The 22694-nt window shown below is 36.3% G+C and overlaps 1 protein-coding gene across 2 annotated transcripts; it reads left to right on the top strand.

The window, feature by feature from the left end:
- The first annotated feature begins 2600 nt into the window (after positions 1 to 2600).
- LOC149373147 (uncharacterized) lies at positions 2601 to 12027 on the top strand. Of its 2 annotated transcripts, none has more exons than XM_089597882.1 (2): positions 2601 to 3386; positions 11332 to 12027. In XM_089597882.1, the coding sequence occupies exons 1-2, from the start codon at positions 2963 to 2965 to the stop codon at positions 11466 to 11468; spliced, it is 561 nt and encodes a 186-aa protein (XP_089454008.1). In that variant the 5' UTR covers positions 2601 to 2962; the 3' UTR covers positions 11469 to 12027. The 2 variants fall into 2 exon arrangements, 1 of the variants encoding a protein (XP_089454008.1); XR_016293447.1 differs by lacking the exon at positions 2601 to 3386 and adding an exon at positions 9756 to 10459.
- Positions 12028 to 22694: the final 10667 nt, after the last annotated feature.

Genomic DNA, 22694 nt, shown 5'->3' with positions numbered 1-22694 from the left:
TCCTTGAGGTAGTTTTCCAATTTTATTGATCTCCATTGGCTGATTGATACAGCGTCCATTTCTGTAGCCAAGAAAAAACTTTTATTTCCCTTTAATCCTTAAATAATTATATTTTTTTATAATATTGAGATGCTCTCCTTTAATGATAAATTTTCTTGGCTTATCATTCTTAGTTTCACGAAGGTATATCACAACGACAGAGTTATCAAATTTCACATCATCCTCGGTGAGGTTGAATAACTCACATCTTCCGCAGGCACCTGACATGCCAAATAACAATGCAACCTTTGAAAAAAATTTCGTAAGAATAAACTCATTATATTGATGTAAAAATGTATAAAAATTTACCTTATGAGTTAGATACACATCATCTGGGTCTTCTCTTAACAATTTGTTCATTTCCTCGGTAGTTAAAATCTCTGATTTTTTGGATATGTAACCTTTGTGTTTAGCTGTCAAGTAAGCTCTTAGGTTACTGTATTTCTTCAGATTAATACCTTCGTGAACTCTCAGCATTGTTTTTAGAGAGGAATATTTAGACCATAAAGAAGGAGATTTTTGCGTTGTCGCCAAATCGTTGAAATAAGCCAGCAAAACAGGTTCATTAAACGATTTTGTACGTTTTTTTTTCCTGCCAAGCTAAGAAACTTTGAAGTTTATTTTCGTACCGCACCTTTGATTTTTTTGGAGTAATCTCTTGAATAGCGCTATTTGCTGATATCAAAATGTCATTCAATATTTTCTTAAAACTACTATCACCCGTGTCACCCATTTTTTGATGAACACTTGAGTTTTACTTTAACTAAGAGAAGCACTACACGATTATTAATGATGCAGGTACTGAACTGATTTCTCGTGCACGATCAAAGTCCGTATGGGTATATGGTGAACGATCAAAATACTTTTGCATTCACAATGATAGAATCTTTCGACGGGTGAGTCGTTTGAAAATAAAGCCAAAAAATAAGAATCATGTAAGGTTAGTGTAAATGTATACATACTCATAGAAAAAGAGGGAGAGAGAGATAGGTTACTGTACTCATGCGATAGTGGACGATGGATTGCTACATAATTTGGCTCTTATCTCGTGTCGGTAACACAGCTTGCTGGTAGTATGAAAAGTCATTTCAAATAACGTATGATATTTTGTTAACTTTTTAGAAATTTTTGTAAAAATATCTTCAGGAGTGTGGAAAATGATTTTCCGCACACTGGAAAATAAAAAATCTTTGCCGCACACCGGAAAATAGTTTTCCACACACTTTTTTCATGATTAGTGTGGAAAATTTGATATGCCGCACTAAAAATAGTGTGGAAAACACCTATTTTCCGCACACGATTACGAAAAATAATGTATTTATTTTGAAAGTAACAAATTAATGATAAATAAATTAATGTTTCAAATTTTTACGTCATGAGGGGTGGGGCGAAGGGGAGAATCAAAGCAAAATCCACTTCCGTTACACTTTTTCTCAAGGTCACCAATCTAAAATTTTTGATTTACTTCGCAAGGTAGAACGCGCCTACAGAAGTATAACTTCGACAAGTGCTAAAGGAACAATTGATTGATAAGTGGTGTGCGAGTACGGTTAAGATGCTTCAGAATTATGGGAAAAGAGGCGAAAAAAAAGCTTAAAAATTCGACTGAGGAAAAAGCCAAAGCAGTCGCAGTTTTTGAAGAACGACACAAGTATGGACTTCAACGAAACCACTACGTATGTGTGTGTGTAATCTTGACGCCGTGAAACGTACAGCAAACAGTTTATGGAGAAAATTGAATACATATTTAACAATTTTTTTTTATAGCAAAAAAAAATTTCTACAATATACTTCGTTATCATTATTATTATTTTTTTTTCTTTTGATAGGTGTAGGTACTTTTAAATGTTTTATGCTTGAATTTTTCTAGAATTTTATTTTTATCGAGTTTATAATTGAAAGGCTTAAAAAGAAAATAAAATTGGTAAATACCCCTAGGAAAATAGAACATTTAAACTTCTATCAAGATCATGAGAAATTTTTTGGGACAATCGAACCATACTAAAAATTTTTCAGAATAACGAAAAATTCCGGGTATCCGTTTGTCGATATATTTATGCCAAGTCAAAGCGACAAAAAATATCTTTACTCGTACAATCTTGAAAATTTATTTCATGTATCGATAAGCTATATCATCAAGTAGCGACTAACGAGCAAGGAAATTAAATTTCTTCTCTTATCATTACAAGCGTAGCTGAACAGCCAAACCTGCACGTAGACGTGTGATTACTAGTTTTATGTTATCGTTGGCTTAATTTTGCCCACAGCCGAAACAAGAATTATACTACTCAAGTTGTCGAACTTCGGGGCACACACTACGTCAGTGCCCGGCCCAAGGAGCCTTATCTGTAAATATAACACATCTTTCAAGTATCCCAAGTGTAGAAAAATATTTTAAGAAAATTTGACTGAATGATATTTGTTTGGCCGCTGTTAAGGCCGTTATCGTTTGAAGCGTCCCCGGCTTTATCGGGATCGACTATCCTTTTCTATCGATCGTCAATCACGTCGGCTTTACTCGTGAGTAACGGGCGTCGCAAAGAGTTCAGATTTGGATTGCCCGGCGCTCGAGACACACGCGATTAAAGGGGCCCTTTTGTTTGTGCGCGCCTCGTTTTTATTTTCCGCGATTTGGCGGCTCATACCTGTGGTGTTCTTCTCATCAGCTACCGCAAAAGTTGCATACGTCAAGGAAATATCAAGCTTTACCAAGCCACGAGTATAAAGGGCGTGAACATTTTGGTTCTTCGAGCGGGACTCCGATCACGTCGGAATCAACAGAACGTTAGTGGGTGATTAAGAAATATCAAAGTGTTCAGCTTCCAGGTGGTATCGAGTGCGTGCAGTGTGTGTTAATTCTGTGAGTGAGAGCTGACCACACACAACTTGCGTTATCTCCTCGCACGATAGTGTGCACCGCGCAATGAAGCATAAAAAGCGCGAGATAGCGCAACAATATCTTGCCATCAACTTGTCCCTGTCAAACTTTAAGTACCACGAGGCATCGGTAGGCGACCACATTGGGAAAGCGGGCCACGGCGAGTATCACGGAAGCTCTTCGTACTCTCCTGCCCCCCTTTTTATATCATGCACAGCAAGAGACGACAAGGAGCAGACTCATAAATACTTATCGGTACCATCCGTGCAGCAGCAATTCTCTTGCTCTCTCTCTCTCTCACCTCAACCAGCGATCGGCTTAGATACGCGAGGCGACGGCGAACAGCACTGCGACTTTTCCAGGCTTTTCTTCCCCCTATCAAGCAGAAAGGGACGACAAGCAATTCCACGCGCCTCAACTCCAAGGCCACGGCGTTTCTCTCTCTCTCCAATTACTAATGCAACTAAAAGTAAGTGATTAACACTCTCTCTCACTCTCACGCATATGAGACGGCTTGCAACACCTGTTGTGTACGTCAGACGTCGCTATACATGCGCACGCGTTCTTTGATTGCTGTGTCGGTGAGGAGCAACAGAAAGCCGATCGAACAAAAGGCGTTCCCATTATCTACATCGGTACCTTATCGACGAGTACGTTGCTTCGCTTATCATGGTAGATGAAGAAACAAAGCCCCTGTTAGCAAGACAAAAAACGCTGTACACGTTGCGCATGCAGAACTTCGTCACTAACACAAAGGAGCTCACGGCAGCTGATGTATTTACTATCCACGATTATCAGCATCGTCTGAAAATATTCCATAGCTACTAGCAAAAATACTGGGAAAATAACATAGCCTTGTGTCCATATGAAGAAGAACTCAAGACTCAGACATATTTTAAGCATAAAGTGTACGATCTCGCAATCACAACCTACTCTACAAGCGTGAGTCAACTCTAAGAGTTGCTGGATAATGTTACGCCTCTCGCGCCAGTTATCCTTCCAATTGGTAGCGTACATCAGCGTTCACCTTATTCGCAACTCGACAAAGTGAAACTTCCAGTGTTCGACGGGGATTCCAGAGAGTGGCAAAGTTTTAGTGACCAGTTTCAGGCATTCATGATCAGTGACGAGTCCATGATTCTCATGATCAAACTCTACCACTTAATTAATTCACTCACCAGGGAACCCGCCAACTGGATGAGTACCATTAAAGTGGAAGCAGACAACTTCCGCGCTGCGTAGGACATGCTTGTGTCACACTACGAAAATCAACTGCTCTGTTGCAATGCTCACCTCAAAGCCATACTGGAGTTACCAGCTGCGTTGACTAAGACTGTAACTCATCCAACACAGCTGATTTCGGCGGTCAGCGAAAGTCTAGTCGCTTTTTAGACGCTTAGTGAGCCCTTTGGCCAGTGATATCCTCTCCTTATCTATTGTGTTACCAGTAAGCTACCGCTCAGTACACAGCTAGACCAGGCCAGGGAGTACGAGATGAAGAAGATCGTGTTTGCCCCTTACGAATTGTTACACAGGTTTATTGAAAAACGCATCAAAACATTGGACATTTGGCTGCTTCAAACACGGACAGCCAGGAGTCTGCTGCCATTACGAGATCGACAGATGTCCAAAGGAAGTTCTAAGCAAGTCAATACAATCTTTCTCACCGCCACCACCGACAAGCCGAATATTCGGACAAACCGCGGTAGTGCCGCTGCTGTGCTGCCGCCCACTACACAGGCTCTTGCCCCACGCTTATGCAGAAATCGGTTTCCAACAGAAGAAAATTTGTGCTCTCGGCTCAGCCATGCTTTAATTGGTTGAGCTCTTCTCATCGTCAAGGCGAGTGCCAGTCTAAGAAACGCTGCCGCGCTTGCCAAGCAAAACACCTTGCAACTCTGCACCAGGACAGATAACAATCTCCAGCGTCAGACTCTTCGGTGAAATGTGCCCTGACCATGACATCAGACCAAGAGGGCTCCCAAGCGGACAACGAGCAGGAGATCACCGCCTGTGCAGTAGCCACTGGTAGCACGTGACTGCTGGCCACGGCCATCTCGACTCTCACATCCCGTGACGGTCTAACTTATCAGGCCAAAACTCTCCTCGACTCGTGCTCTGAAGAGTCGTACGTAGCTGATCATATCAGTCAGGCTCTCCACGTCTCGGTCACTGCTACACGCATCGCGATCAAAGTTGTAGGTGACTCGACTTTCGTCTCCAGAGGCTGGATCGATCTCAATATCAACTTAAACTCCGACTCAACCTTTAACATGCCCTACAAAGTTCTAGCTCTGGCGAAGCTAACATTGCTACTCCCAAAAGCTTAGTATTTGACCGCATCTTCAAAACTGGAAGCTAGCTGACCCTCTTTGCGGATCTTCTGGACGAATCGATTGTCTGCTTGGATCCAATATTCTAATAGCCGCCCTGCACCCAGAATTCATCTCAGGCCCACTCGTATCCCCTTCAGCCTTCAACACGACTTTCAGCTGGGTATTGATCGGTGGAACCTGCCTGACTCAGTGTAAGGTAACAACAACATAAACATTTACTGTGGCAGTAGACAGAGAGCTCTCTTTAACCATCCAACGGTTCTGAGAGATTTAAGAGTCCCCTGCCTCCAAGAGGCTCTCCCCGGACGAAGCTAAGTGCACCGAGCACTTTAACTCTACTGTCAGGCGTCGATAAACAGGATGATTCGTTGTCAGGCTGCCATTTGCTGAAGCTCCAAATAGACCGCTGTCAAGTATCTCCTTGCCCTCAAGAAGCACACTGGCATACCATCATTTCATGAAGTAGTACGAGGATCTAAGACACATGGCCCTTGTCCCCCCATAAGCGGAAATTTGCTAAGCCGTCCATTTATATACCGTACCACTCAGTGCTGCGCGACGGCTCCTGCGTCAAGATTCGTGTTGTGTTCAACGCTTCTTCTGAGGATGCCTCAGGTCAGGCCCTCAACGACTTCATACAGACTGGGCCAAATCTCCTGGCCAACCTGCGAGCCGTGCTTTTACGTTGGTCTCTGTCCAAGGTAGTTTTTGTCTGCAACATCGTGAAAATGTTTCGTCAATTCCTCGTCAATCCTGCCGATGTCGACTAGCAGAGAATAGTGTAAACTTGTACCGTTCAGGCAAGATTCGCGTCGATTTTTATCATCCTGTAGCCACTCTCATAAATTGCCCCTGGTGAATATTAAATTTAAGTGCGATTAATTGCTCATCCAGATTGCTATTACTGCTGTTGTGATAGGAGTCAAGCACCTTGAGTATGTATAAAAAAAAATTAAACGCCTGCTATTCATGACGTTTTTATAATAAGAATTTAAAAGGCGACATTTTTGCTGCTGTCGTTGACAGGGTTGGGGCTTGCTCCGGAGATTTTGGATGATGGAGATTTCTACGTTGAATTTTTCACTTATTTCACAAGGCATGATGGTACATATATTCATTTATCACTATCACTAGAATTTTAATATAACAGCTTCTGCTGCAATTGAGTCTTTGCACTTATGTCTATTAAACACAAAGTGACGATGAACACGAGAAGATAGCAACAACTAACGTTAACTGCGAGTTTAAATGAGAAGCTTTTTTTTACGTACCGATGCTGAAGCTTTATTGCGATGTGAGCTACAGCTGCTATGCTAAGTTTGATGGATAATGACTCTACGGACACATCAAGCCGAGCCCTTAACAACTTCATGCAGACTGGGCCAAATCTCCTGGCCAACCTGCGAGCCGTGCTTTTACGTTGATCTCTGTCCAAGGTAGTTTTTGTCCTGAACATCGTGAAAATGTTTCGTCAATTCCTCGTCAATCCTGCCGATGTCGACTAGCAGAGAATAGTGCTGCGCAAAAAACTTGGAATTGCTGTTCAAGCCTGAAGTAAAGAAGCCAATGGGGTAGCATTTCTGCTACTCGAGGCCAAACTTGTACCGTTCAGGCAAGATTCGCGTCGATTTTTATCATCCTGTAGCCACTCTCATAAATTGCCTCTGGTGAATATTAAATTTAAGTGCGATTAATTGCTCATCCAGATTGCTATTACTGCTGTTGTGATAGGAGTCAAGCACCTTGAGTATGTATAAAAAAAAAATTAAACGCCTGCTATTCATGACGTCTTTATAATAAGAATTTAAAAGGCGACATTTTTGCTGCTGTCGTTGACAGGGTTGGGGCTTGCTCCGGAGATTTTGGATGATGAAGATTTCTACGTTGAATTTTTCACTTATTTCACAAGGCATGATGGTACATATATTCATTTATCACTATCACTAGAATTTTAATATAACAGCTTCTGCTGCAATTGAGTCTTTGCACTTATGTCTATTAAACACAAAGAGCCCTCAACGACTTCATACAGACTGGGCCAAATCTCCTGGCCAACCCGCGAGCCATACTTTTACGCTGGCGGCTATCCAAGCTAGTTTTTGTCTAGAACATCGTAAAATGTTTTGCCAATTCCTCATCAATCTTGCTGATATCAGCTGGCAGAGAATAGTGTGGCACGAGAAACCTGGAGTCACTATTCAACACTATCGACTCAGCACTGTCACCTGGGGCACAGTTTCTGCCCACTATTTAGCAAACGCTTGTGTGATGCCCCTAGGCACTTAAAAGGCTCATAACTACTTGCTCAGATCGGCTGCTATCATTCGCAATCATTATGCCGACGACTTCTTTGTGGGCGACGACGCTGAGCCCGGTCTTTGTCTGCGTGCCCAGTAATTGATCAGCATCACTGCCTTAGCAGGTATATCCGTTGCCAAGTGGTCGTCAAATTTCAATTAAATACGACACCTCCTCGCTTCTGCTGCTCTAGAACTTTCGCTACCAGTCAACACTGCCGTGCCTACGCTTGGCCTAACCTGGAACCCAACCAACGACGTGTTGCACTACAAAGTGAGCAAGGCTACGATCAATGACAATATAATCACAAAGCGACAGATCTTGTCCGAGATAGCTAGGCTCTACAAGCCACTAGGATCTCTTGGTGGCTAGTGTTGGTCTTTATATTGAAGTGGCAGCGGGGAGGATAAGCGGGAAAAAGCTTGCTCTTCTTTACTGTTCATTAAGGCACTGGATCTGCCGGGGCTCAGCGGCAAAGGATTCCTCAGCACCGGCTTCACATGGCTGTCACAGCGATCCCGCTTGTGATGAGAGGTGAAGGAGTGCTCCTTGCCATTTTCCGAATCATCTGAACGCACGCGTTTCTATTGCCTTGGAGAAAGGCAACATGAAGAAACTGCGTCCGGGGCTTGAATGGATATTGAACTGATAGTATGATTGTGCTGGTCTCTGGATTAAGGTGGCAGCGAGGAGGATGAGCGGGAAGAAGATAACACAGTCACAGATGATTCGGACTTTGGCTTCTGTTTGGCAAGACTAAAATCTAAAGCTACAGAAGCCGCAGCCTGCAGTGAACTAGCTACAGGAGCAGTACTTCCGCTGCTCGAGACCAAACCTGTTTTATTCAGGGACGATGTGCTCAGCTCCTTCTGATCCTGGAAACTTTCTCGATATTGCCACCGCCTGCTATCCATCACATTCTTATTGTAAGAATTAAATGGGCGACATTGCTGCTGGTGTCGTCGCCAGGATGCGGAATTGCTCCGAAGCTTTTTGATAATGTAAAAATTAACATTAAAATCTTCACTCACTTCATAAGACATGATTAAAATCAAAGGATAGTAACAGCAGACCGAGACCGGCAAGAGCAACCAAAGGCGTTCTTAGGTGTACGGCCGGTTCGTCGGTCTGGATCTGTCCTGGGTGCTTGTAATTAGTAATTTTAATTAATTTTCTAACCTCTTCCTTATGGTCCATATATTTTTTCACCTTCCGGCGATTAATGCAGCACTTGCGTGCCTTTTCTCATTTATTTCTATCAAATTCATTTTTGATTTAAAAAATATCGATCACATTGATCTTTAAACTGGAGGTATTGGATCTCCAACATGCAAGATCGCCATTTTCACCCTCTTGCTCTTCTTTACTGTTCATTAAGGCACTGGATCTGCCGGGGCTCAGCGGCAAAGGATTCCTCAGCACCGGCTTCACATGGCTGTCACAGCGATCCCGCTTGTGATGAGAGGTGAAGGAGTGCTCCTTGCCATTTTCCGAATCATCTGAACGCACGCGTTTCTATTGCCTTGGAGAAAGGCAACATGAAGAAACTGCGTCCGGGGCTTGAATGGATATTGAACTGATAGTATGATTGTGCTGGTCTCTGGATTAAGGTGGCAGCGAGGAGGATGAGCGGGAAGAAGATAACACAGTCACAGATGATTCGGACTTTGGCTTCTGTTTGGCAAGACTAAAATCTAAAGCTACAGAAGCCGCAGCCTGCAGTGAACTAGCTACAGGAGCAGTACTTCCGCTGCTCGAGACCAAACCTGTTTTATTCAGGCACGATGTGCTCAGCTCCTTCTGATCCTGGAAACTTTCTCGATATTGCCGCCGCCTGCTATCCATCACATTCTTATTGTAAGAATTAAATGGGCGACATTGCTGCTGGTGTCGTCGTCAGGATGCGGAATTGCTCCGAAGCTTTTTGATAATGTAAAAATTAACATTAAAATCTTCACTCACTTCATAAGACATGATTAAAATCAAAGGATAGTAACAGCAGACCGAGACCGGCAAGAGCAACCAAAGGCGTTCTTAGGTGTACGGCCGGTTCGTCGGTCTGGATCTGTCCTAGGTGCTTGTAATTAGTAATTTTAATTAATTTTCTAACCTCTTCCTTATGGTCCATATATTTTTTCACCTTCCGGCGATTAATGCAGCACTTGCGTGCCTTTTCTCATTTATTTCTATCAAATTCATTTTTGATTTAAAAAATATCGATCACATTGATCTTTAAACTAGAGGTATTGGATCTCCAACATGCAAGATCGCCATTTTCACCCTCTTGCTGTTCTTTACTGTTCAGTAAGGCACTGGATCTGCCTGGGCTCAGCGGCAAAGGATCCGTTAGTTTCAGCTCCACATCGCTGTCACATCAAGCTCACTTGTGATGAGAGGCGATGGGATGCTCCTGGCCTTTTTCCGAATCATTTGAACGCACGCGCTTTCGCTGCCTTGGAGCAAAGAAGGATAACAAAACTGCGGTCGGGGCTTGAATAGATATTGGATGGATAGTATGATGGTGCTGTTTTCTGGATTGAAATAGAGCGAGGAGGATGAGCGAGAAGAAGATGACGTGGACGAAGACGATTTGTATCTTGGCTTCTGTCTGGCAAGAGTGAGATCCAAAGCTGCTGGAGCTGAAGCCTGGCGTGAAGTTGCTACAGGAGCAGTATTTCCGCTGCTTGTAGATGAATTTGTGCCATTCAGGCAGGATTTTCTCAGATCCTTGTTGTCTTGGAGACACTCTCGCAATCGTCACCGCCTGCTGTCCATCACATTCTTATAGTAAGAATTCAGTGGGCAATATTGGTCCTGTTGTCGTCGCCAGGATGCGGGCTTGCTCCGAAGCTTTTGGATGATTGAGATGTCTACGTTGAAATCTTCACTTACTCTATAAGGCATGATGGTAAATTTAGTCTCTTATCACTCTCACTTAACTTTTAATGTACCTTATCAAACATCCAATTCACTATAAAACAGACGGTTGACTGACTTGCTAGTTGCCCCGAGCACAAATTTCTTGAAATTATAAATGTAGGTGTAAACGTACTCATTAGTATTGAGCTGCTCAGAAAGTTGGAAGAAGCCTTGTTCTTAATCCCTTACTTTACCTCAGCCTATTATTACTTTTAAATGTTTTATGCTTTAATTTTTTAAGAATTTTACTTTTATCGAATTCAGAACTCAAAGACTGGCAAACAAATTGAAATTCGTAATTTTTTGGAAAATGAAGCGTTTAACCTTCCATCAAGATCATGAGAAATTTTTCAAGATAATGGAACCATACTAAAAAATTTTCAGAATAACGAAATCCGATAACCGGTATCCGATTTTTGGTACATTTATGCCAAGTCAAAGCAACTAAAAATACCTTTGTCTCGTACAATATTGAAAATTTATTTCATTTACCGATAAGCAATATTATCAAGTAGCGACTAACGAGCAAGAAAATTGAATTTCTCGATTTATCATTACAAGCATAGCTGAACAGCCAAACCTGTACGTAGACGTGTGATTACTAGTTTTATGTTATCGTTGGCTTAATTTTTGTTTCATTGTTTTTGTATTTTTGTATTTTTTAATGTTGAAAAGACATTCTAAGGTACGACTTGAAAGCGTGAAAAATAATATCGCATAATGATACAAATGAACGTCATTGATAACGTCAATACTATAATGCAATTGAAAATTTTTCAGATACGTACAACACTATCATATATTATTAGTTAAATGAAATTGAAAAAAAAACCATCTAATTTTTATTGTATGTATGTGCAGACAAAACCGTGACCGTCGTCGAGCAGTGTCCCACAAAGACATCAGTTGTCGACCGAGGAGTGACATGTGCCCTTTTGATTCTCATCTACGTGTCTACGATCTTCTGTTACTATATGAAGAAATGGCTGAAACCCTGAAAAATGATGCATTGAGCAGGAGCTCTATCAAGGCTTTCGATATCTTGCGAAAGCCAGTATTTTTTTCGATAATTTAAGTAAAGTTATGGTTGAACGCATGCGCAGTCTAAGAATCATCGAAAAAAATACTGACTTTTGCGAGATATTGAAAGCCGTGATAGAGCCCCAGGGGTTGTATCTATACAAGCGATATATCGCAAAATCGCATTAATCTATCAAAAATTCATAGAATGCGCATACGCATAACTGTTTTTGGGTGAAATTTTCGATAAATTAATATACGATTTTGCGATGTATCGCCTATATGAACAGAACCCCAGCTGCACAGCTCTAAGCTCGCCGGGGGACAATCAACACCGTAATGAAGGGGGTCAGCTGATCTCTTTCTGATGCGACTGTAAAACGTTTGGAAAAAAAAATACCAATGGACAGTGGATGCTTGGGTACCCAAGTGTAAAGTTATACTAATATAAAATTATATGGAAACACTACTATTATAAGTGTAAAAATACTTTCTATGAAACTATATCGTGTACAAAGGTTGTGCAATTATCATATAAATAAGTATACCTATATTGATGAAATATGATTTTAATTAATATTTTAATGTTAAATAAATTAACGATTATAAGCAATATATCACGGCATAATACAATATAAACGCTATATAGGCTGGCCAGTACAAGATTGTGCGCTTTCATCGAATCTTTCAATTATTTCATAACAACTTCCTACTGCCTACGCCAATTACATCTCCAACATCACGCTTACACATTTATTTTTAGTCCATATTTAATACATAAAGCATAATTGTATGTAAAAAGTGAAGAAAATCATCCTGTAGTATCGCTTTCTTCAATATCATAGTATTAGATGCCAGTGAATGCCTCTTCAAGACGGACATCACTCACAGATTTTTTACACAGGTATTGTTCTCATGAAATGGTGAATAATAGGTTTTTAAATAAATTTGGAAACAGTGGATCAAGTATGCGTAGAAGCATGTATGTAAGTACATAAACATGAGAAAAACAAATGCCAGCGTTGCTGCATATACTTGCACTCCTCTCACTTCTCTTAACTTTTTTCCTGGTAACTATGTGAAAAACGTTCTTAAGTAAAAAAATCACTTTAATTAGTAATAGAAAGATTGTAAAAGGATGAAACACAATAAAAATTAATTATTGTATTTGTACAGAACAAAAAGATTTTTTTTTATTTTTAAAAATTTGTATAAAATGTGAAAAAGTTGTACAAAAATTATTTATTCATTGTAAAAATAACAAACTAATGACAAATAAATAAATAATTATTAATAAGCAGAAAAGCTGTTCTGCTAAAATATACTAGTTTTAAAGTTTTAGTTAAAAATATTAAACTTAAAAAAATTATTTTATTACATAAATTATTTACTAATTCGATTTTTAATGAAACCAAACGAATTAATTAACTGTGAATGAAAATGTACATTAAAAATAAGTTACGAAGTACAACATAAAATGCAGTAACCATTGTTCTTCACCGAGAGCGCTCGTAGTAGAGTAGGTAAGGGCCATGGCTCAGGGGACCGGAAGTATGTCACGGGGAACGAAGGAAGGAAGGAGAATCAAGCAAAATCCACTTATATCACACTTTTTTCTCAAGATCATCAATTTGAAATTGTTGATTTACCCTTGCGCATAACGTGTCTATGGAAGTATAACTTAAAAAAATTGGGACGACACAGGGAAAAATGGAAAATTGATGCGTAGTATATCAAAGATGATGAGCACGGAGTGTTTTAACTGAAAGGGTACAAGTGTGTATATTGTTCATATTGGGCGACGGACTGTAACATATTGCCAGCAGTTATCGATCGTGTACACATACACAACAGCTGTTTACCACTTGCTCTCTGATTCACTCTCATGGCATCGGGCAAATATACCTTTATGATATTTAATCTCGAAATTTTATACTGGTGCAAAGAAAAGTAAAAAACTAACTCGATAGGAAATTTTTTGCTCTATACACTAGTGTTCTTATTTTTATTCTATCTTATATGCTTTAAGAGATATTTACGAAACAAACTTTAAACCCTGTTTTAAGCGTGTTTCACACAGTTTTGACATGTTTGATTATTTTTCCCGTAGCCTACGAGTTTGATTACGTATCATATCAAAAAGTTTCCCTTGGGGAATCAATTTTGACGATAGGTGTGTGGTAACCAACGCAGATAGGTGTGTGGTAACCAACTACGACCTGAACGTTTGCCAACTGACTCATATCTGATCGGGAAATTCAGGGTTAGGATAATGGGATATTAGTGTATTCAAGTTATTTACATTTCTTTTTACATTTCTCAATGGCGCGAATATTCAAATTCACTATAGCTTTAATTTGTTGATGTATTTGAATATTTTCAATGATATATTAATTAAAAATGTACTTATGACTTCACACTGTACGCAGAGACTCGAAGGGTTAGAGTCAAGCTAGCCGCACATCCAGCTCTCCATCATCAATAATAATAAGGAATGGTCAGAATTATCACTACTGATCCTTTTCAGGGCCATCACAAGTATTTACGTTCCCTACTTAACCATTAATCTTATGAGTTCTTTTAAGAGTCACCTAAGTTTAAAATACCTTGCCGACAAATACATTTTTACTACCATTTCCGGAAGCGATTCGTCAGCTAAAAAACTATATTAACTAAAGACGTCCACTATTAAACCAAGTCAGTCATTCACTGGCAGACGTCACGAGCGGAGTTGTTCTTTGTAAGGCTGGAAAATCCGGTGATCGACGACCCTATACTACCCTCTTGACTCTAAGCATTCAAACAGAAATCACTGATCATCTCCGAGGTCAACGCTGGTCGAACCTAACAGCTATGAAGGAAAAGTAAACTTGAGCAAACGGAACAGTCTCCAACGGGCAAGTTTTACGAACCAATCGTCCCCATGTAACTAGTACATAAGTAGCCAGTTTTATTAAAATTTTTAAAAACCAGTACTTATATCACAGATATTAGAAGTATTAGAAAATACTTACGTATTCAAGTACACTCGCATTGTGAGACTAGTGATATGTAGCTACGTTGTGTTGAACCTTATTTTCTTGTTAGTGCTATAGCAGTATATTGTTATGTGTTTGATTCACGTGATATTTTGGTAAATAATAGATTTAATAAAGTAATATTCGTGTTCAAATTTTTTTAGATAATCTCAATTTAAAAAAAACTGAGGTTCTGGTTATTTTAACTTAATTTTCATTTCTTCTTTTTATGAAATAGAAAATGAAATTTGTTTTGATACATTTTACTGTTACTCTTACTCTTTGTTGTAACAATATATCACTCACTTTGATGTTTGTAAATAAGCCAGCATTGAGGTTTAATCCAAGATATATTAAAAACTACTATAGCTTCAACGAGACTGCAATGTTTGTTTGCCTAATCAAAAGTAATCCTGAATTTAATATATCATGGAGCTATATAAGTAATCCAAGACAGTTTAAATATATTGATAAAACATCGGAGTAACAGGTTTGATTTTTTTACAACGCAGAACTTAGTTAGTTTTTGTATTGTTAATTTATTGTTAATTTGAACTATCATTAAGTATTTAAGGGATACGGAAACAAATGAAGGAATTAACATTGGTAAAAATAAGTCTATAGTTACAGTAAGACCTCAAGCAAAGTCAACAAAAAAGTGCACGGCTTGCAATAGTTATGGATATAACAATGATAAATATGATATTTATGTTACAGGTTTGAAATTTTAATCGAATTAGTAGGTTCAAAATGTAAAATTTCTAAAATTGTAAGAACTTACTTATTTACTTGGAGATGGAATTTCTAATAAGTCTTATGGAGTTATAAAACCAAAAACAAAGTTTAATGGAGGCCAAAATATTACTTTAATATGTTCTGCTGTCATTCACGACTATTCTGAAGTAGATTGGCGTGATAATAAAAACAAAACTCTTGTAGATTCTGGTGAGTTGTAAATTTACGTTGCAACAGAAATTAATTAAACTTTGACAATTCCATAGTTTATCTCAACTTAAATGATTGGAATATTTTAATGTTTTAGAAAAAATACACGTCATGTTTAAAAAAACTAACTATACTCACCGTGCCATTATGTTCATAAATAATGTGAGCCATTCGGATAAAAAAAATTTATATTGTGCTGCAAAAAATTTATTGAATAAAGAAATGTCAGAGAAATATTTTTCTTAAAATTAATAGTAAGAATAAAAAAATTTTGTTTTTTCTATAAAATTTCGTAACCCTAAACTTCAATTTCATGATTTTTTCAAAATTGTAGTTCCAGCTTTCTTCATTCGTGGAAGTATAAATGATGTTGCCATAAAACGATTGGCAAAAGATCCTAAAAATCCTGTTCATTTATCATCAAATCAGTTCGCTTTCGAGGATAGAAATCAAACATTAATCATAAGATACCTTTTTGAACGCGACAGTGGTAATTATTCGTGTTTGGCAGATAATGGCTTCGGGCTGGTTACAAAATCTCAAATAATTATTGTAAAAGGTAACGATTGCCAATACTTGTAATTGTACTTATGTTTCTTACAAAATATAATTAATGATCATTTAAGTGTGACAAAGCCGTACTGCCTTCCTACAAAAAAAACTTGTTATGTGACACGTTTAGCTAAACAAATTTCTTATATCAATTAATACAGAAGGCAATTTTATACCTGGTTATAATATAAAAAGCTTTGTTAAGTAAATTAAAGTTAAAAATAAAATTTGTGTGTATTGGCAAGTTTTTTAATAAAGTTATTTATGCTATCTTCTACAAAATTGAATTTCTATTCTGAAGAATTGAAGAATTCGTGTTACAGTCAACTATAAAATATTGTTTTATTTTGGCTCAAATTTCTTTTTTAATTATATTTGAAAAATATAAAGTTGTAATGAATTTTTTTTACTATACAACAAACGTACTTAATTACTTATTTTTCTCAAGAGAAAGAACAAATCGTTTTGAAATTAAAACAATTTATTTTTACTTCAAGAAATCAAAAAATTAACTTGGATTGGACTGATTGGGTGGTTTTTTACCATTTTTGTATCGCTTTTATTTTACTTTTATTTAAAAGCACAATATGCTAAGGTAATTTATAGTTGTTATTATTTTTAAAACACTTAAACTTAAAAAGTCAAACTAGCTATATGATAAAATTTGTATCCTCTTATCGATAAAAATTTTGAGTTTAAAGAAAACCAATTATTAAAAGCTGGTCTTACGCATTTTAAAGAAGGAGCAGTTGATCTTATAATCCCAAGGCTATCAGTAGATGATCAGCCAGATCTTCTACCGTACGACAAAAGATGGGAGATTCCTAGAAAAAACGTAAGATTAGGTAAAATCTAAAATCTTCTCAAAAATATAACATAAATATTAGCATCATAGTGATTTTAAATAACGTAAAACGTTCCATTTATTCAACTTAAGATAAAGAATTAGGCAGCGGGGCTTTTGGAGTTTAAGGTAAAAGCTAATGGGATTCTTGCTGAAAAGTCTATTTCCACTGTAGCTGTAAAAACGGTTCGCAAAAATGCAGATCTCATGTATATCAGCACACTAGCAAAGAAACTCAAAATTATGATTTATTTAGGACAATATTTAAATGTCGTAAATCTTTTGGGTGCTTGTACCAAAAATATAGCTAAACGTAAGAATTTACATAATACTGTACAAATCCATGTGTATAACAAATTGTGTAACAAAAAAAATTAAATCATATTGTAGGTGAACTTTTGGTAATCGTTGAGTTTTGCAGCTTTGGGAATTTGGAAAGCTATCTTTTGTGTCATCGAGAAAGTTTTATCAATCAAATTGATTTAAACACGGGTGAAATTAATCCATGTATAGGGGAACATCTCAAGAGGTATTGATTTTACTAACTACTAACGTTCATTTTGCAATGTAGTGCAAAATTTCTGAAAATTGGTCTTTTTCAATGGTTAGAAATTTCCGGGGTATACAATTATCCACTGTTTTATCGTATGTATTATATGAAAAACGTCAAGTATATTTACTTTATCATTTCCGAATGCAATAGAGGACGAGCCCGTAATTAATCATGGGTTTGAACCACAGAGCAGAGCAGATCTGAGAACTCTAGATTATTTTTTTTTTATAATACATATTTTATGCCTCACATGTTTAAGATTTAAGTCAAATAGTATCCCTGCTAATATAAAAGTGCGTATACAAAAATATAGTAAAATAAGGCTCATACACCATCAGTGAGTTGCAATCAAGAAATTAATGTTTCTTTTAACAATTTTTTAAGGATATTTTTTATTAAGTTATAATGTTACAGCTGCTTCGATATTATAGAACTTTCTTTAAGAAGAGTTACTTTCAAAAGAGATAAAAGCATGAGTAGATTACTTATAAGACGATACATTAACATACTTATCCAGAAAACGGTGTAAATACATAAAAATATATAACCGTTTGGTACACTACTAATTTTTATTCTATATTGGTTTTGTCTGTTATTTAATATTTTTGTAAACTCTTTTCTATTTTTAACGATACTTCAGCATAATATGATTGATTTATTTTTCTTTATGATCTGATATGAACCTACATGTAAAAAAAGGTGATTAATTTAATGGTTTTCTTGCAGACTAAGGATAAAAGATATAATTGCCCAATCAACTTTTTTTCTGAAATAGTTATCTTTAGCGTGAAATAGATATTATATTTGTTATTTTCAAGTAGTTAAGTGTGTAAGTCGAAGCTTGTTTCAGCTGCTTTCTAAATTACTTTACGTGTATCGACTGTTTTGGTTCAGTTTTCTATCGTAGTTGTGTCGTAAGCAATTAGGAATTCAACATTTAGCTTAAAGTTGTTCATAGATTGGGGTACAGAACTTTTAAAGTACAACTAAAATAATTAAAATTTTTTTACTAAACTGTGAGAAGATTAAATTCTTTAGAGTAAAAAATTGAAGTGGGTTTTACTAGAAAAAATTTTCTAACTGCATCAAAAAAGAAAAAAAATTTTAGTTTTCTATGCATCGTAAATATAACCAACCAAACATTTTTTTTGGGGCCTACAGAAAAAAAAACGAGATTTCTAACGATCTTAGAACGACCTTGTGCGATGAAAATCCAATTAATAAGCCAAGTTTTTACCACACAAAAGTTCAGAACTTTGGTGACCCAATCGAATCCAATGATAATTTTAGTTGTAATAATGACACTCAGCCAGACAGGCGTTCTAATTACAAAGGGGACTACGCGAATGAAGATATTATGTATCTCTGTATTGAGGATCTTTTGTTATGGGCTTATCAGGTAGCAAATGGCATGGAGTATCTTTCAAAAAAAAGGCCAGTACTTTTATGTTACGTATTTGCAGCAATTTGAAACAACATCACCTACATGAAGAAAAGTTGTCGATGCTAACCAACAAAAATACACAGAATTTAATGGACAACGATCTGTTACAATCGTTTATTTAAACAGTAATTTATATTTAACAACTCACATGTTTTTTTGGTTGTTGAGTATTCGTTTCAGCCTAAAAATACCTGTTTAGTAGTACCTTAATAAAAAATACTTCTTTTCGCCTTTCATGGTTGTTTTTTTTTGGTTAGTATTGCGATTTATCTCGAATATCAATTTATTTCGTAAAGTAATTTTAAGTCAGCACATTAAAAAGTAATATTTAATATGCTCACTTGTTCATTATATCCATTTCACACCAGAAATTTACTTTTTTTTCATGAAATGAAAAAAAACTTTCATTTGCTATTAAAATGCTACTTGAGACCAAAAAAAACTTATATTTCTTTTTTAAATATTTATTATTGTTGAAATAAACACTTGTAATCTATCATTGCATATCAGATGCTGTGTATTTTTGTTAGTTAGCATCGACATATTTTCCCCTGCAGGTGGCGTTATTTCAAATTGATGCACGAAGCGAATTAAAATTTATCAGTTACCTGTTTCTGATTTTGTATTACATAACTTTAATTGTATGCTAATAATTGTATTCTTAGGTGCTGCACTGTGACTTGGACACGAGAAATATACTCCTGGCAGAGAACAACATTATCAAGATCTGTGACTTTGGTTTAGCCAAGACATTGTACAAAGACGAAAACTATAAGAAGCAATGCGATGGGAAGTTACCCATAAGGTGGATGGCCATCGAGTCCATCAGAGACGGAATCTTTACCACTATATCAGATGTATGATTATTTGGTGCAGTTCTATGGGAATTATTTACCCTAGCCGAAATACCTTACTCAGGTATAGGGTTCGAGGTGATGTATCAGAAATTAATCACAGGCTATAGATTGGGTCGACCTTGTTATGCCACCAAAGACATGGAAAATAAAGTTTTTGTAAAAAGACCATTTTTATAAGACTCTTACTCTATGTTGCTTATCTTTTATTAGTTACAATAGTATGCTAAAATGCTGGAAGGAAAAGCCAATATTAAGACCATCGCTTACAATTTTGGTCAAACGTATTGAAAACTTTTACAAAACGACATCAAAATGCATTTTCTAAGACTCTATCATGAGTATGAAAATTTTAACAGTGAAGGCCAGTTTGGAAGAAAAGAAGATAATTTAGCTACAACATTAATACCAAATAATATAACAATTCCATTAATCCGGCAAAACTTCGTAAATACCTTGCCCCAAAATGCAACCCCATCCTATATAACTGTGCAAGCCTATCATCCCAGATAAAGAGCTGATGCTTAGTTTAAGTTTAATAAATCGGGTATGATTATTGGTGCAATAATACTCAGGTTTCAAGTTGTTCAATGGTTTTTCAATGACATTTTTTCAGCAGAAATAAGTTACAAAAGTTTGCTGAAAACATGCGTTAATCAAATCCTGTCATGCATCGATATAGAATGACGAGATGGAACACATAAAACCATCAAAAATTAAATTAATAATTGTTTAAAATTTTTACAGTGGCATATAGTAAACAAGACGAAATATTAAATACGATATTTTCAAATGCATACGTGACAAAACTGATTAATTTCTGTCTGAATTTATCAATTATGTGTAAAGATAAGGCTCCTTTCAATAAAACTGAACAAACTAAACTAAGAATAAAACTAACAAAGTTTGACCAATACAAGTGCATAAGTACTTTTATTAAGACGCTTTGTACCCAGGTTTGAGTAAAGGAATACTGAAACTATAAAATCATTTTTTTCGAGCCCTAATATAAAAACCTTTTTTGCCAGTATTTTTGCTGCTTAATTGGCACCATTCTTTTATTTTTGATATCAGCTTGTACTTATTACAGCTCAGAAATAAGAATGCAGTTTTGTGTTTATTTTAAAAATTTATTATAGACAACATAAACGACATTAAAAAAAGTTAGTTTTATTCCTAGAACCAGAAGAATGGTTCAGAAAATGAAATTGTGAATCATCAATCAAGCAATAATCGACACAAATATTCGAGTAGACCTTGATTTTTGTTTTTTTAAATGAACACAAAGATAATTTCATAAGTACTAAAAATTTTTGAACAGCTTTTACCATAATATTGAATTCATTGTCGAAAAAAACATCAGTATAAACTTTCTGGATGATACTATTACTCGAGAGCGAGATTGTTTGGAATTGGGCATCTATCATTAACCAACATACACATGTATCATAATTTATAATAGATCACTTTATCTACATTTACTTAAAACGGCAGCATTTACCAATTACATAGACGGATTACTTACAGTTACAATATCAAAAATTAATTACAATAAAGAAGTGGAGATCATAAAATAAATCGAAAAAAATTATTATAACTTTAATTTAATTAACACCTCTGATTAGAAAAGCTACTCGTAATATATATATTTATATTTACCGTCTGTCAAAAACAATTCATTTATTATTACTGCATTATATTTCGTAAGAATCTTAAAAATTATTACAACAAGATTAAAGACATTTAACATCGATATAGCACTTAAGACTGCTAAAAAATTACAATTATTATCAAAAATGGGTAGAAGCAAATGAAAAAAAAATTAAAAAATTTGGTGTGAATCTATTAAAATGCAGCTCATGTAAAAAAAATAGGTAAAAAATTTTAATACACGTATTAATAAACATTATCAAGCTTTTATTGAGAAAAACAACGCAATCACACTGCGCATCCCTTTATTAGAATGCAGTCACAAATTTAATCTTGAATATAAAATTAACATTAGGCCACGAATAGTAAAATTCTGTAGATCTATTAAAAACAGTTGAAATAAATAGCTCAGACAACCAGACCGACTACTCAGTTGTCAATTAAATTTAAATAATTCGCCAGTTTTAAATTGGTAACGGATGTATAAAGTATTGATATTTATTTTATCTGTAAAACTAACATAGATTCTTACTTTCGTCATACATCCGGGAGATAAACCAAAAGTTTGAAACAAAGTACTTAAAAATTATTACTAAAGCTATTAAACACACAACTATTGGGACGCAAAGTTACTTTATTTCAATGTAGGAAGCTGCATTACAGTAGAGTGAAGCCATAATGAGGATATGTGGCTAACAACGGGTGGTAAGTTCTATTTCTACATTTCAGCGTACACTAACTTAATTGCCGTTTAGCAAATCAGAAACCTGCACTTGTGTACAATGGGTTGTAAGAGGCCAAGTCACTTTACAGTATCGTTACATGCCACCTGTGCAGTTCTTCGATTATAGGTTCGATCACTGCAACGAGGTACATACAAAGGCTCTTTAAGTAAGCAATACATATACAAATCGAATAATTTTGAGACATTCTCTACATATATATACATTGTAAACGGATAATATCAAAGTGAGGCAGCAAATTTTCAATTCTTGACCATTTGACCTTCAAGTTAGACACACCCTGCAGCTAGCAATGTCAAACTTTCAAGGATGGAAGGACCCACTGACTCTCCTACGGCGAGAAAAATTACTCATTTTTCTTATTATACTATCAGGTATGTATAAGGTTACAATTAACGTTTCTAAATTCACAACTGTCCTTAATATATAACTTTCACTCTATTTTTTCATAAAGTATGGTTGTAAAATTTATCTCTAAATTATTACTGAAATCGCAACTGGTTCTAATAGTGCACATGCAGGTGCACTTTAACTTGTATTTTTAGTTACAATCTTTGAGTATTTCTTTTCATACTGTAGTTCAATAAAGGTATCTTCTAAAA

Source organism: Copidosoma floridanum, unplaced genomic scaffold, assembly GCF_036245765.1.
Source record: "Copidosoma floridanum isolate Cflo_tuat_1 unplaced genomic scaffold, Cflo_Japanese_pri ptg000040l, whole genome shotgun sequence".
Classification (NCBI taxonomy): domain Eukaryota; kingdom Metazoa; phylum Arthropoda; class Insecta; order Hymenoptera; family Encyrtidae; genus Copidosoma; species Copidosoma floridanum.
Note: the sequence above shows the minus strand (reverse complement) of the source record. Positions and strands in the feature narration are given on the sequence as shown.

What these genes read in the sequence shown, in the direction of transcription:
- LOC149373147 (XM_089597882.1), top strand. Translation starts at nt 2,963, where the DNA reads ATGAAGCATAAAAAGCGCGAGATAGCGCAACAATATCTTGCCATCAAC. An exon ending in AATTACTAATGCAACTAAAA is followed by an intron (nt 3,387 to 11,331) that starts GTAAGTGATTAA and finishes ATGTATGTGCAG; the next exon opens with ACAAAACCGTGACCGTCGTC.